Here is a 16,099-nt window from a genome sequence, read left to right on the forward strand (position 1 = left end):
TGGGTCTATTTGTGTGTCTGCCGGTGCCTGTGTCTGGAAAAGGTCAGTGTAAACCCCTCAAACATTACTGGTTGTTATTTCAAAATCTACCACCTGACCAGAGCCTCGGGAGAGGACTATCTTTAGATGTGCTGAGAATGGATCCATGCAACTGAGCCGCATGTCCAGTGACAGCTAATTATGCTTCAGTTAATTAATGAAAAATATGCCCTATGATTGAGAATTTAATTCCCAACTAATATCTAGAATATCATTCTGGGGTAGATGTATTGCTTATTTTACCTGAATTGTTGACTGAAGAGATGTCTTCAATGTACAGTAATTTTAATAAGCAATAAAATTATTGTCTCAATAAGCACACTAGGGTCCAAACTGAATTTCAGACTTCATTCCCTCATTAAGTAAATGTTTACTGATAACTTATCATGTGCACAGCCCCTGTCTCTGCCAGAGGGGAAGTGGCAGGGATAAGTGAGGAAATGTCATCTTTAGAAACTAGGTAGAACATACTGACTTCATTTGGTAACGATGTGGTTGTTAAATGCCAAGGATGGTGTTTTGGGGGTGTAATTGTTTGCTCTTAAGTTTTATGAAGTCTGTCAAGCAGGAAATTCCATATATATATATACACATATATATATACATATATGCAATATATATATGTGTGTGTATATACAGATAGTCTACTGCATGCTATGTTGTCACTCATTTAAAGAATAACGGTTTACAAGGTACTTAAGCCAAATGTAGGATCAGATCCTGCTTTCAGTGCCTGAACAGGTCATAAGACTCAACAAATATGCACAATGCCCTCACTGAATCTGTGAAATAAAAGCACGGGGCATGAAAATGAAAGTAATACAAAATATGGTAGTTCTTTATTGTTTATAAGTTGCTATCTTATACTCAAGAACCAAGAACCAAGCAAAAAGCTTAGATATAAATGATTCATTTCCATGTCTGTTTATTTTGTCTGATCTCACTTAAATGTCACAGAAGTCTGCATGTCAGCTGTCCCTACTCTTTAGCCAAATGAAACTTAAAAAGAATTTTTGGAATTTGAAAACTACAGAGTGGCATCCTCCCATAGATAATAATTTTTTTTTTAATTTCAAAAACAAAAACTTGCCATAATTGCAACAAAATCCACATGACTTTTAGTGAGCTTGCAGTCTGCAGAATTCAAATTCATATGTATGGGAAAGACAAAGTGGGTATCTTGCAACATCCAGATGGCACAGTTCTGAAACAGCTACAGCCACCTCCAAGGGGTCCAAGAAAGAGAGCTGGGATTCCATACTATGGTTTACACTGCTGATGGTACTACCGATGGTGTTCTTTTAGAGCTACAAAAATATTTGCCAAAATATTACGGCATTTGGTCACCTCCCATTGCACCAAATGATTTATACCTAAAACTGGAAGATGTGACCCATACATTTAATAAACCCTGTATAATGGATATAAAGACAGGACAAAAAAGCTATGATTCTTTTGTGTCATCTGAGAAGATTCAGCAACACTTCAGCAAGTACCCATTAATGGAAGAGATTGGTTCTTGGTGCTTGGCATGAAGCTTTATCACGTTCATTCTGATAGCCATGAGGCACAAAACAAGCACCATGGAAGAAGCTTAACAAAGAAACTCTAAAGGATGGAGTTTCCAGGTTTTTTCCGTAATGGATTCTGTGTAAGAAAAGATGCTATTGCTGCCAGTATTCAGAAGACAGAGTATTCTGCAGTGATGTGAAAGCCAGAGCAGCTTAACTTTTATGTGAGTTCATTACTGTTTGTTTATGAAGTTCATCTCAGCCAACTACTATAAAATCAAATGACAGAACTTTGGCAGAAAAGTTTTTGTCCAAAGGACAACCCTCAGACACAGACGTACTGGAGTGCAATAATAACTTTCAAGTGTTAAGTTCCACAACCAGTGGAAAAATAGAGGCTTCAGTAGGCAAAAGCTTGTCCAGGATGTATGTTCGTCACAGAAAAATGTATTCAAAAAATCATCACAGTGAGACTTCATTGAAAGTTGAAAATATAGAACAAGACAATGGGTGGAAAAGCTTGTCACAGGAACATTTAAACGGAAATGTACTTTCCCAACTGGAAAAAGTTTACCACCATCTTCCCACTGGTTGCCAAGAGATTGCAGAAGTAGAAGTGCGAATGATAGGTTTTGCTCATGTTTTCCCTAGCAACACAATAGATGAGGGATATGTTTATGGGCTGAAGCATTTAATTACTGTACTGCAGACTGTTTTAGACAATTGAATCCTTTGCTGCAGTCTTTTTAAGGGGTGGGACAATCACTGTGAAGAGCTGTGGTCAATATCTCTGTACTTGTAATGCTATGTAAACAATTTGTATTGTGAGTCTACATATTATTTGTCTTTATACTTCTGGTAGAAGTATATTTCCTCAAACAAGGGCAACAAAAGCAAAAATTAAAAAATGGGACTACATTAAACTAAAAAGCTTTTGCACAGTGAAGAAAACCATCAAAAGAGTGAGAAGACAACTTACGGAATGGAGAAAGATGTGTGCAAATGATATACCTGATAAGGGGTTAATGTCCAAAATATATAAAGAACTCATACAACTAAACATCAAAAAAAGCAAACTATCTGCTTAAAAAATGAACAGAGGACCTGAATAGACATTTCTCCAAAGAAGACACACAGATGGCCAACAGACACATGAAAAGATGCTCAATGTCACTTATCATCAGGGAAATGCAAATCAAACCCACAATAACCTATCTATCACCTTCCACCTGTTAGAATCGTTATTATCAACAGATAAGTGTTGGCAAAGATACGAACAAAAGAAACTCCTGTGCACTGTTGGTGGAATTACAAACAGGTGCAGCCACTATGGAAAATAATAGGGAAGTTCCTCAAAAAATTAAAAATAGAGCTACCATAGACCCAGCAATTCCACTTCTGGGTATTTAGCCAAATAAAACAAAACAGTAGTGGGAAAAGATATATGCACTCCTATGTTCATTGCAGCATTATTTACAATAGCCAAGGTATGGAAGCAACCTAGACGTCCATTGATAGATGAGTAGATAAAGAAGATAAATAGATAAAGATTACACAATAATCACACACATACACACACACACTATGGAATACAACTTGGCCATAAAAAAGTAAAATCTTGTTATTTGTAACAACATGGATGGGCCTAGAGGATATTATGCTAAGTGAAATAAGGCAGACAGAGAAAGGCAAATACAATATGATTTCACTTACTTGTGGAATCTAAAAAACAAACAAACAAACCAAAACAGAAGCAGACTCATAAATACAGAGAACTAATGGTTGTCGGGGGGGGGGGGGGGGGCTGGATGAAAAAGGTGAAGGGAATTAAGATGTACGAACTGCCAGTTATAAAATAAATAAGTCACAGGATGTAATGTACAACATAGGGAATATAGTCAATAATATCACAATAGCTTTGGACAGTGACAGATGGTTACTAGACTTATTGTGATGATCACTTTAGCAAGGTATATAAATGCTGAATTATTATGTTGTACATCTGAAACTATAAATATATATTTATAGTATTATATTATACAAAATATAATATTGTATGTCAACTATAATTTAACAAAAAGGAGTAGTGGCAAATATAACAAAAATGCATAAGACTTATATAAAAAACAATTTTAAAGATGGTACTGAGGGAAAATACACAAACAACTTGAATAAAGGGAAGGCAAATCAGTTCTTGGCTAGAAAAATGCAACATCCTCAAAATTCCAATTCTCTCTAAGTTAATCTATCAATTTAACATGATCTTTAAAAATACCAAATTTTAAGGGGCAGGGAGGTGACAGATTTAGAATCATAATATGATTCTAAAGGTTATATTAAAAAACCAACTAGCAAATAGAAAAAAATTCATGAAGGGGCAACATAACCTACTAGGAATTCTAAATGATAAAGTTACAGTAATCAAAACCGTATAATACTGGGGCATGAATAGATCAATGGAACAGGTTATAAAGGTCAGCAATAGAGTCAACACACAGTTATATAATAAGGAAAGCATTTCAAGTCAGAATGGGAAAATGATGGATTTTCTTGCTGGGACAACTGGCTAGCCATACTAAAAAAAAAAAGTTTGATTTCCTATTTCACATGTTCTGTTGAAATAAATTTCAGATTATAAAAACTGAATTTTTAATAATGGAATAATTGGACACTACAAAAACCATGGATATGTCTGTATTATGTGTGTGTGTGGGGAGAGGAGAGAGAGAATTTCAAAATGTTTTAAATTTTTTAGTTTAAAAGCTATTTTAAAAAGAGATTTATAAATTCAATTCAATTAACATTGAAAATATGCACGGGAAAAGTATTTGCAACTCATATCATAGGTAAAGGCTAACTCTTAATAAATAAGAAAAAATACTACAATTCGACAGGAAAAAATCTGTAAAGAAGATGAACAGTTCATCAAAAGGAAGTCCATGGCTCCAAAACATACAAAAAACAATGTTCAACCTAATATTAGAAATACACAATTAAAATATAATAATAAGAGTCTATTTTCTACTTATCAAATTGTCGGTGACCGAAAGTTTTATCACACCCCATGTAGGCATGGGTGTGAAAAACCAAGCACTCTTAGGTGCTGCCAGCTGGACTATAAACACCTACAGGCTCTACAGAGACAGTTTGGTAATATCTATCAAAATTCAAAATGTACATAGCTTTTAACCAGTCATTCTACTTCCAGGAATTTATCCTACAGATATACTGAGACATGTGTGAAATGATATATGCACAAGGTTTTTCCGCAGCATTGTTTGTGACAGTAAGAGGAGAAAAACAACTTAAAGGCCTCTTAACTGGTAAAATAAAGTCAATTATATTTTTAAAACAGAATGGAATGGAATTGTTTTTTAAAATGAGGCAGTTCTTGCCCTGGCTAGTTTGGCTCAGTGGGTAGAGCGTTGACCTATGGACTGAAGGGTTGCAGGTTCGATTCCCAGTCAAGGGCACTTACTTTGATTGTAGATTCCCCACCCTGGTCTGGCTGCCTCCGACAGGCAACTAATCGATGTGTCTCTCTCACATCGATGTTTCTCTCACTCTCTCTCTCCCCCCTCCTACTTCCCTTCCACTCTCTCTAGAAATCAATGGAGAAAATGTCCTCAGGTGAGAATTAAAAAAATAAAACAAAAATAAAATAAAATAAAATGAGTCAGTTCTATAGATACCGATATGGGACACTAACGAAGAAATATTTTTAAACAAGAAAAACAAGGTGGTAGAAATATATATATATAGTAGCTACCATCTGTTGAAAAAATATAGATTCTTGTATGTGCACAGACCATCTGAAAGGCTAAGGATGAGTCAGGTAGTAGTAACTGCCTCTGGAGAGGAGCATTGAGTAGGTGAAGTATAGGTAGAAAGGGGACTTCATTTTCACTGTAGTCCCTTTTGTATCTTCAAAATTTGTACCATATGTATAGATTATCTATCCAAAATTAATTAAATAATTTATTTTTAGAGTGTATTCCAAACTCAGGAGTTCAGGAGTTGATTGACTATGTTTGCAGAATGCATATTAATTTCAACTTTGTAACGTACCGTCTCAAAAAATTGGATAATTCAGCAATTCATGTGGAATGGAAGGAATACGCATGTGCTTAAGGTAGCTGGAGGGGCCAGGAACCATGAGGAGTGGCTGTCCCCTGCACTGCCATGGCTAACATCTGGACCCAAGTATTTCTGCTCTGGGAGGCAGGGGGTGGCATGTGTACAAACAATATGGAAGAACCTGGTGCTGTGACTCCTGGAAGCAGCCTCAGAGGGAGCTGTCGTTGCAGTACACAACAGATGGCCAAGTATAAATTGTTTTTTAAAAACACAGTGGGCTCTTACTGGCATTGCTGTTGGCAGCGCCAACATTCAACACCGTTTAATGTGAACTGTGAACAGAGCACGCTGCTGGACCCTATGGGGACGAGCTAATAAAGGAGATCTCCCAAACCTGCCTGAGCACGTTACACCTTCTGAATCAAAATCTCTTGTGAATCTAAACTTGAACGAGCATCCCAGTTGATTTTTATGATCTGTTAGATTTGGGAAACATAATCATAGAAGTGTGGGGTGAGAAGGGATAGGAGGGAGAAACCGGAAGGAGAAAAATCCATGAAAACACAAAGCGACATTAAATACAAAAACAAGTAACGAAACAGTTCTAGCTGCTGGAAGCCACTTACAAAACCTTCAAACTAACTGTAAATACAGAACTTTTTGTTTAAGATGAAAAACTTTGGTTAAATCAAGACTAGGAAGAAAATTCTTTATATATTGCTTCTCATGTTTTAAAAAACTTAACAAGTAAAAATATTTGAACACAACTATTTTTCTTCTTATCAATGAGGATATTATGAGACTCAATGTTAACTAAACATCACTTTTAGTTCATAACAGTGTAGAAACATAACATGAGGGCCAAATGCTGCCAACCATGGGAGTTCCTGTAATTAGAATTCTTGAAAAATCAAAGGGAGCCAAGGACTCCAGCAGAAGGATCCTGAATTTTTGTTTTCTCTATAGTTACCCTCCAAAGCCTCGGTGGACCATTTATAATTCAGACAGAGCATCCCAGGAGCCTAGTAACAGCCACTCCTCTGGAACCTCTAATCTCTCCTTTACCACTCCAAGGCCACATATGTAGACAATTACTTGAGGTCCCATAGAACCGCCTGCACAGAATAATGACTTAACATTGTGTTTTCAGGTCCCATTTTAAAAAATGGTTACATAGAGAACGTTTTCTCATCTTTTGTAAAACTGCTCTTAAAGACAATCATTATTATCTTGTTCAATAGCCCTTACATAAAGTTCTGCATGAAAAATTCATCTTAGAGCTGAATGTCAAGAAATATAATTGTCTCCCTTAGTGAAATGTTGTGCTTCCGTTTTAAGAAGAGATGAGTTATGTAATCTCTTTCTCCCTCTCACTCTCTCCCCCTCTCTCCTGTTTTCATCTTAGCTGCCAGGAAGTACAGATTTAAATTTCATGTTCCATTGAGGTACCGTTCTCCTCACCCCTGTGTTATCTGGCTCTTGCCCTTGCAGGGTTGTTTTTAATGGTTCTGTTATGTCTGGGTCTTTTACTTGAGTACTTCTGGAAACTGACAGAACATAAGTTAGAAGTGAAGGAACAGGCTGGGTTTCCATTGACTGGGGTTTCACTATATAACCAGGAGGTATATTGGATTTGAAATGATCAAAGTTAAATCAAATTCATTTGAGAAGAAAGATTTAGGAAAAGCTGAATGCCAAGGATGCTGGGGGTGGAGAGGGAATCATCTCCATAGCACTCACTCTCCCAAGGGCTCCTTGCAGAGGGATGTTACAGGCTGGGTCAGGAAACTAACACTATATGAAAATGAGCTATTAGCTCATAATTACTTAATGAATTTTGACCCAATCACGTCCGTGACCTTCCTATCACCCTGTGAAGCAAGCATGGGGCAGGAATGACTGCCTCCTTTACCCACTGGCTGCAGAGAAGGTCAAATCGCTTGTGGCTGACCATTGGTCAGTCGTCACCTATTCAGCTTAGCAAAAAGCTTTTTCAAAAGAAAGAAATGCTGGGAGTTTTCACCTCGTTCAGGCGCTAGGTTCATTAGGAAACTCGCCCTTATTTGTCCTTATTATACAGATGGAGTGGCAGGTGTCCCCAGCTGGAACATCCAGCTGTGACATACAGTTATGTTCCCACCCCACATGTGGCCCAGGGCCGCCCCCCCCCCAGGGCCCCCACCCACACCCTGGTGGAGGCTCGCGGGTTTGTCACTCGGCGCACAGCTCCTCTCTGCACCCACACAGCTAATTCCTGTCCTACATTTCTCGCAGTCTCCCTCCTCCACCCACAGTTCTGCTGACTCCTCTCCACAAGGAGACAGAGCAGCTGAGGAAACAGCCGAGCCGAGCGGTGGAAAATTTCTGAAAGTGCTCTGAGCCCACCCAACCCGAGGAGAGCATTCAGAGGAAAACAGGAGGGGTGAGTAGGAGCCCCCCGGCCCCCCCACAAGCCAGGGATTGTCACCCCGCCCACCGGCTGCGGGGCTGAGCCACGGGGGCCCACACACCAATATGCAAACGGGTTTTCTGTGAAGATTTTGGAAAGGAGGCAACGGCTCGGCTATTTCAGACTCTGCGTCATGGAACCTGGGGGCGCAATAGGCTCATTCTGTTCAAACATCCACCAGGGGCATTGAACCGGCGCCTTGGGTCTTAATTTGGAATATCCCGGAGGCCATCACATGGCGAGAGCAACCTTGGGTCTGAAGACGGATGTTTCTGTGTGTGTGCGTGTGTGTGTGTGTGTGTGTGTGTGTGTGTGTGTGTTCCTATGACTCATCCTTTTCATGTCCTTTCAACTTCTCTTCCTGCTCCAGACCAAAGCCCTTGAGGCTGTCTGTCTTTCCAGGGATTGGGTGGGAGAAAGATGGGAAATCATTTAGTTCTTAGTTCTCTTAGGTCTCTCTCTTCTTTGCGAGATTCCAGCCAGTTAGATGGCTTGGATCTGGCAGGCACAAAAGATGGCCAATCCCATCAATCATCCACTCACTCATTCATCAAGCAGACGGTCACTGAGTATCTGCTCAGACGAGGTTCCAGTCCTCGCCCAGCCAAACAGAGTGGCGTCAAAAAGAAGTAACCTTTGACCCCCTCACTTCCCGGCAATGGCCTCTGGATTAAATTTCGGATCTGGTTTAGCATAGGGTTTTTGCATAGAACCTAGAACCAAAGTCAGGACTATGTAACCAATGGATAAACAAGATTATAAGTGCCCTTCACTATTAGTGGCCCAGGAAAAGGTTTCTAGCCTACAGATTAGACTAGTCCTATCTCCCAGTTAAGTATCCAAGCACTGAAGTTAACTCATCTACCATTCTTCTTTACTTTGTGGGCACAGTTGTTTTTTTCCCATTTTGAATAAGAGATTATCTTCAAAGCTGGCCAAACTTTCCTTATAGGAGGCAGTATTACGTGTGCAATGCTGATTTATATTTACCAGTTTAGGTAACACATATTTATTGAGTAGCTACAAGATGCCAGACACCATCCCAGGCACTGAGGTTGCAACTTTATATAATGATCCCTTCATGTAGTAAAGTGAATGGGATCCGACAACCCTTGGCTTGCTGTTCTTTCCAAGACACACAAAAAATTATGCACTGCTGGGCAAAAAACCAAAGTAAAGAATGTAGTTCTGCCCTGCTGGGTGTGGCTCAGCAGTTGAGCGTCGACCTAGGATCCAGGCGATTGGGGTTCGATTCCCGGTCAGGGCACATGCCCGGGTTGCAGCTCGATCCCCAATCGGGGGCGTGCAGGAGGCAGCTGATCAGTGACTCTCTCATCATTGATGTTTCTATCTCTCTCTCCCTCTCCTTTCCTCTCTCTGAAATCAATAAAGATATATTTAAAAAAAAAGAAAAAAAGAATGTGGTTCTAATAGAAGGGAAAAGCAGGGATTATTTGCTTTTATTGACTGGTGATCAAGTTTGGAGGTTCTTTATCGTGTCTATTTCTGACTAGCTGTCAATAGCTTTCATCCTAGAGATTGAGCAATATAGATTATAGTTAATGTTTGGTAGTTTTGAACCATCAGGCACCATAATGAATGTTTTAACATGGTTGTAAGAATCATATGGTCAAAAGACCTAAGATACATGGCCACTCCGAAAGCACAATTTCCTTTCCCTCCTGAACTCTTAAATTGGAGAACCAAAAGAAATACAAAACAGTTTTGCAGCCCTGGGCCTTTTGAGATTAGGATGGAGTATTTCACAGTCTGTTGACGTCCACCTGGATGTAAATCACTGGGACTTCTCTATCTATGAGAGATGATTCTGAAATGGTGCCTCCACAACAGACTTAGTAAATGAGCAGAGCAGTGATCTGTGGCCAATGAAATGTTGTTTGCTTCAAAAAATTATCTATTATCAGACCAACAGGGATCCAGAGACTGGAGAGTCATCCCTGGGCTGTGGATTGGACATACCATTCCACCTCCTGGCACTGACAGGTCTTTTAGCACCTAACTGGAAAACAACACCATCTCCAACACCGTTCCAAACTATCAACAAGGCTCTGCATGTGGAATTTCCCTTGATTTCTAAACTTGCTGGACTATATCCATTCAATAATAAAGGATGCTTGTATTGTTTCATAATTACTATAAACTTCTGCTTATCTAGCCTCTCAGATGCTCTCCTTTAACAAGAAAAGTAAAAACGAACCCACTGGCAAAGTCTCAAATAGAATAAACTAATGACAAGCCTTATGTTTTAATAAGCTCAACTTCTTCGTGAATGAAACTGGTGGATGGCCATTGCTCCCCTACAAATGGAACTACCATTTGTTTCTTTGGCTTTGACAGGGGGGTTTGTTTGGAATGTTTATTCATTGTCGATACCAAGTAGACTTTTGTTTTTGCTTTGAGGGCCCCAGGATGATCAGAGAAAGGAAAAACATTCATCAAAGAGGTTGTGAATGGTCCTGGATCCTCTCCACAAATCCACGTTTTTCATGTGACAAAGAAACTAAGTATATACAATAGGTTGCAGTTGTCAGGCTGTTTGAGGTATGCTAACTTAGCCCTGCATAAGAACACAACTTTTCGAACTAGTGGACCAGATAAGACAGGTCTAAGTTTGAATTCTGACGCCAAACTCTCACTCCATCATTTACTACTTTGGCCAAATTATTTAACCATCCCGAGTCTCATTTAATGGAGGTCACTGCCTTCCTCCTAGGATTGTTGAGAGGGTTAAATGAGATTTAACACAGTTCCTGACATGTGGAAGGCCCTCAGTGGATGCCACTGCCCCTCCTACCTTCCTTCCCCTCTCCCTGTAGCCACATATAAGATGACATCACAGTTCCCTCAGTGACAGGGCTACTAGGTCTCAGAGTTTCCAGATTTCTGCTGATTGGAGAATCCAACTGTGCTGATGTTATTTATGCAAATGCCAGCTGGGGACTGAAGCCATAACGAGAATGAGTCATTCCAGAACACTCCTCAGAGAGAACAGGATTTTCCTCACTGCCGTGGAGAGGCGGGGAGAGACGGCCCTGGGGCTCAGGCACGCCTGACATAATGCTATCATGGCCTCAGAAGTTTTTTATAGAAAAGGTCCAGGACTCCCCTAAGTCACATTAAATAGGTGTTACCTGTTTGGACTTTGAAATCTAACAAAGCAGGGTTTGAATCCCTCTTTCCACCCACCAGCTGAGTAGCCTCTCAAAGCATCTGTTTTCTGTCACAGTTCTTCTAAAGATTAAATAAGGCAACACACATAAAGCATCTAGGACATTGACTTGGCACATAGCAACTGCTCAATAAAAGTCAGTTATACGCTCTCTGTGTCTCTGTCTCCGCCCCCCTCCCCTCTCCCCACTCCTCTGGCCTGGCCTGCTCTCACCTCTCAGTTATTTGCTGAGCACAGAAGCCTGCCTTCAGCACCGGGCAGTTAAAAGAGATGCACATTGACTCTGTTCTCACTTCTGCTCAAATGCATCCCGCCGGTACACCCCCCACTCAACATTAACTCATCCTTTTATTATTATTTTGTGAAGCCTGTCTTCACACACTTGAAAGAAACTATAATTATTGTTTAGTTGTATGAAACCTCACATCATAACGAAATAAACAGCTGTTGATTTATCATGAAAATAAGAGCTTAATAATACACTTTACTGAAAGGCTGTCTAATTTCATACCATTATTTCTAAGTTCAATAACCTACCACTATAGTTTATCTCAGTGAATTTGGTTTTTAAAAAAATGGAAAATGTCTCTATCAAAATATGAATATTAAAAATGATCTGAATATTCATCATGGAACATGAAGGAGGTTAAGAAAACACAGCCTCAGTAAATAAACTAACATTTACCACATGCCCATTGGATGCACAGGCCTTTACTGATAAATTTTAGCTTTATAATTTTAGTAAGAAAGCTTTATATTTCTTTTTTCCTGCAAAATCTCTAGATTCTTCATGCTCTTGGAGAGGCAAGTATGTCTCTGTGATTATATATTTAATTAGCTCCTTTAGTATTAGCAATATATTACAGAGACATTCAAATTTACATTTTACATTTATACATTACAAATACATATTTACATTGTACACAAGCTCACCATTAGTTTCCTGAGTTAGGTGGTACCCATTCTGATATTACTAAAATAATTATAATAAAATGAGCATAAAATATGCATAAATCCTGTCTAATGACTCAAGTTAAATATACCTCAAAGAATGTTCACATACATTTTTTTCACAAGGGAGTTATTATTCTGCATTGTAGCATACGTTTTATTACAAACTTGGAGTTCATTGATGAATAGTGATGGAGTTGCAAATCAAGCCAATTTAATTGGTTCAGCAGGGTTTTAGGAAGCTTTTTCCCCTCTGTGAGCATAAGCTCAGGGGTTAGCTTTGGTCCCTGAGCTGGGAGGTGAGGTCTCCCTGTGGAGGATTCTCACCTGAGGCCCTCGCCTTCCGGAGAGTGTTGTCTGCAGTACTCCAGAGTGTAGGTCTCAGTGGCCTCTGGGTTGGCAGGCCGCCAGCGGATGGTGGCCGTGTTCCAACATACGGTACAGTCCTCGGCCTGGATCACAGGGGTGGAGGGTGCTACAGAGAGAGAACCAAGTCAGTTGTGGGGCAATGAGTGCCAGTTCTGCTTCCCTGGAACCTGGGAAGAATGCTTGGGTATAATTTTATTTTAATTTTTTAATAAAAAGTACATTCTGGGTTGAAAACCCTAAAGGTATGAAAATTTATACAGTGAAAAATCTCCTTCCCACCCCTGCCTTGCAAACTGCCCAGTTTTCACCCATTCCCAACCAACTTCCAATATTAGCTTCCTATAAATCTTATCCAAGTTTCTTTAAATTTATACAAGCAAATAAAAATAAAGATTCCTGTCCCCTTCTCTCTACACAAAAGTTAGCCATAATTTTGCCTTTAGTAGGTGCTCAATAAATATTTGCTTTAAAAGGCAAGAAAAAAAGATAAAACAGTAGGAGTAAGTCATTGATTCCCCTGAGGTAGTTACAATGATCTTTAAGGCAATTCAAACTTCACTTATGCAACACCTGCTCAGCCCCTGTGGGAAGACTCCATCGTGGGAATGCATTCTCAGCTAAAACCACCACTGAAAAACCTTTTGGGGGCTCCTAGCACCCTTATGATAAAGCCTGAGCTTCTTAGCTTAGTAAACATGAGCTCTATACACACTAACTACTCTTTCTCACCTCATGTCTTTCGTCTTTGTTTTGAAGCCAAAGAAATAACACCAAACTAATTTTTTTGTCCTGCACACTCCATACTATTTCTTACCTCGATGCTTCTGCTCATAAGATTTCTTCAAATGAATACATTCCTTTAACACTTTATTTCCTACTGATCCTTTAAAGGAGCTCATTCAGGCACCAGCTCTAGGAAGGCATTTCTGATTCTGCCCCACCCCAGGCTGTCTCTGGTACCCCTCTGAAGTGTTCTCCTAAGAACCCGTGTATAACTGGATCAGGACCCTTACCACCAGCGTTTTGGAATGATCTATTTTGTATCTCCCCCACTTGATTATGAGCCTCTTGAGAACAGGAACCCAGCTTTATTCGTCATTGTATACCCAGCACTGCACAACACCCAGCATGCAATAGGTGCTTAATAAATGTTTATTGGTTGATCTTAATAGTCTGTGAAGAATTGATTATTGCTTCCTAATACCCCCTTAACATCTCCTTACCTGTTCTAAAAATTGCCCTTTCACTGGGCAGGCTACATCCAGTGAAGTTCACAGCCATTACCCACACTTGATAGTATCGGTCAGGTTCCAAATCTTCAAAAATGCAGTAGCTTTCTTTCACTGTAACTCTGTATTCTTCTACCAACTCTAGCAAAAAACACAATCATTAACTCTAGGGCATCTTCCAAAGTTAAATGAAAATTATAGTTATTTGAAAAATTGGTCTATGACTTTTTTCAATAGAAAACCTAAACTGATAAGCTTACAGATACCATTATGTGATAGCTATCACTTTAGAATACATAAGAAAGCAATAGCATTCTGAAAAGAGATATTTAGAATGACATAGTATTACTTATGAACACGTATAAAAAATAATAGCATATTACTAAGATTCTGAACTTCATATACTATAATTAAAGTAACATTTCAATAGCAAATACTAAAATTGCAGAGTTTATGTTAGCTTAAATCTCAATAATACATTCTCAAGATAATCCCTGAGAAGCAATGCCAATATTTTAGGGGAATGTGTAATAAAACAGGACAACCATATGTTTTCTAAACTTACAATGGTACAAAGCATCTTTACAGATTAGCAAACCATTTTAGTATTCAGCATGATTTTCTTTTTTTTCTTTTTGTTAACCCTCACCCAAGGACATTTTTTCCATTGCTTTTTCAGAGAGAGACTGAAAGGAAGAGAGAGAGACACATCGATTGGCTGCCTCCGCACGCACGAGCCCTGACCGGGGCCAGGGGATTGAGCCTGCAGTTGAGGTGCATGCCCTTGGCCAGAGTCAAGCCCGGGACCTTCAGTCCGCTCCGGGCCAACGCTCTAACCACTGAGCAAGCAGCTAGGGCTTCAGTATGATTTTCATAGTTTCACATCCTGGTCCCTTCTAATGAATTCCAAAATTCTTTCAACTAGGGATTCCCACAACTTATGGCCATACTTAAACAACTTTGATAGGACATAAACTATTCTAAGAAGTAACTCTGTTCATCAAGACATTTCCTAAAATTTATGCTATTTTGCTTTCAATATTTTAGCAGTATAGATATTACTCAATACCATTCTTAACACCAGTCCCTTTGGGCCAACTGGTTATTCTTACTGAAACTTTCTCTCCTTAAAAAGAACAATTAAAACAATTAGCCTAGGGTGGCTTCAGTTTCCTCCCTTATTCTTCTGGACGGTCACATCCTCAAATCTCCTCCAGTTAAGAAACCCAGACTGTTTCCTTTTAAAGGAAATTTAGGAGCTTTTCAACTCAGCAGGTTTCTTCTATTGCATTTCTCTTTCCCAATGAGCTATATGTTCTGGACAGAATGTTTAGTTTAGATAGTGATATAAGGACTTACACATTCACTGAAAAACATTTCCCCCATGGCCTATAAAGTATGGCTGCAGCTTTCAATACAATCAGCCTTTCAGGCTAAGTCCTGTTACCCCAGTACTTTTAACAATGTGCATAACTTAGGTTACTGGACACCTATTTCACACAGCACGGTATCACAGTGTAGATCATCAGACTAATTAGCTGGCACTAGCAGAGTTCAAGGCATTGAACGAATGTGACACGGGACAAGTAGTGTTTGGGGAATGGTGGGGGCAGGTGAAGCACGTAAAAAAAGTACTACAGGCAAGAAATAGTTGCTAAGAGGAATCCTGGCGAGCCATGAAGTTCCATGACATAACTGGATATACAGAGAGAGGAAGTGTGGTCCAGTATCTGCCACTTACCCAAGGGGAGTATGTTCCAAGACCCCCAAGGGATGCCTGAAATTGCAGATAGCATTGAACCTTAATATACTGTGTTTTTTCCTATACATACATACCTGTAATAAAGTTTAATTTATAAATTGGACACAGTAAGAGATTATAATGACTAATAATAAAATATAAGTTATAACCATATACTATAATAAAGTTATGTGACTGCAAATGTAGTCTCTCTCTCAAAATATCTTATTACACTATACTTACCTTCTTATCTAAAAGAATCACTTTATTGCTTCTCTTTGGCATGTCTCAACTGCCAGCATTACTACTCTCTTATGCTTTTATTAAGTAAAATGAGTTACTTGAACTCAAGTGCTGCACTACTAGGACAGTCAATCGATAACCAAGATGCACCTACCATGCCACTAAGGGCAGGGAGCATGTGCAGGGTGGATATGCTGGACAAAGGGATGATGCACATCCGGGGCGGGATGGAGCAAAACATCTCGAGAGTTCATCATGCTACTCAGAACCTGTGCAGTTTAAAACTTATAAATTGCTTAT

At 39.4% G+C, this 16,099-nt stretch overlaps 1 protein-coding gene and 1 pseudogene across 3 annotated transcripts in view; one reads left to right on the top strand and one right to left on the bottom strand.

Moving 5' to 3' along the window:
- CMYA5 (cardiomyopathy associated 5) overlaps positions 1-16,099 on the bottom strand; it is an 83,597-nt gene that overhangs the window by 9,332 nt on the left and 58,166 nt on the right. For both annotated transcript variants that reach the window (XR_013998466.1, XM_081132703.1), the window contains 2 exons: positions 13,810-13,956; positions 12,545-12,692 (listed from right to left, as the gene is read on the bottom strand). Coding sequence is in view for 1 of the 2 variants with exons in the window: in XM_081132703.1 (XP_080988829.1) it covers positions 12,545-12,692; positions 13,810-13,956 (295 nt within the window). In the remaining variant the exon portion in view is untranslated. The remainder of the gene's footprint in view (positions 1-12,544; positions 12,693-13,809; positions 13,957-16,099) is intronic.
- On the top strand, positions 1,151-2,277 carry LOC308554439 (inositol polyphosphate multikinase pseudogene; annotated as a pseudogene). The gene has a single exon. The product of its transcript is annotated as an inositol polyphosphate multikinase pseudogene (transcript).

The sequence above is a fragment of the Miniopterus schreibersii genome (assembly GCF_964146895.1).
Source record: "Miniopterus schreibersii genome assembly, chromosome: 3".
Lineage (NCBI taxonomy): Eukaryota > Metazoa > Chordata > Mammalia > Chiroptera > Miniopteridae > Miniopterus > Miniopterus schreibersii.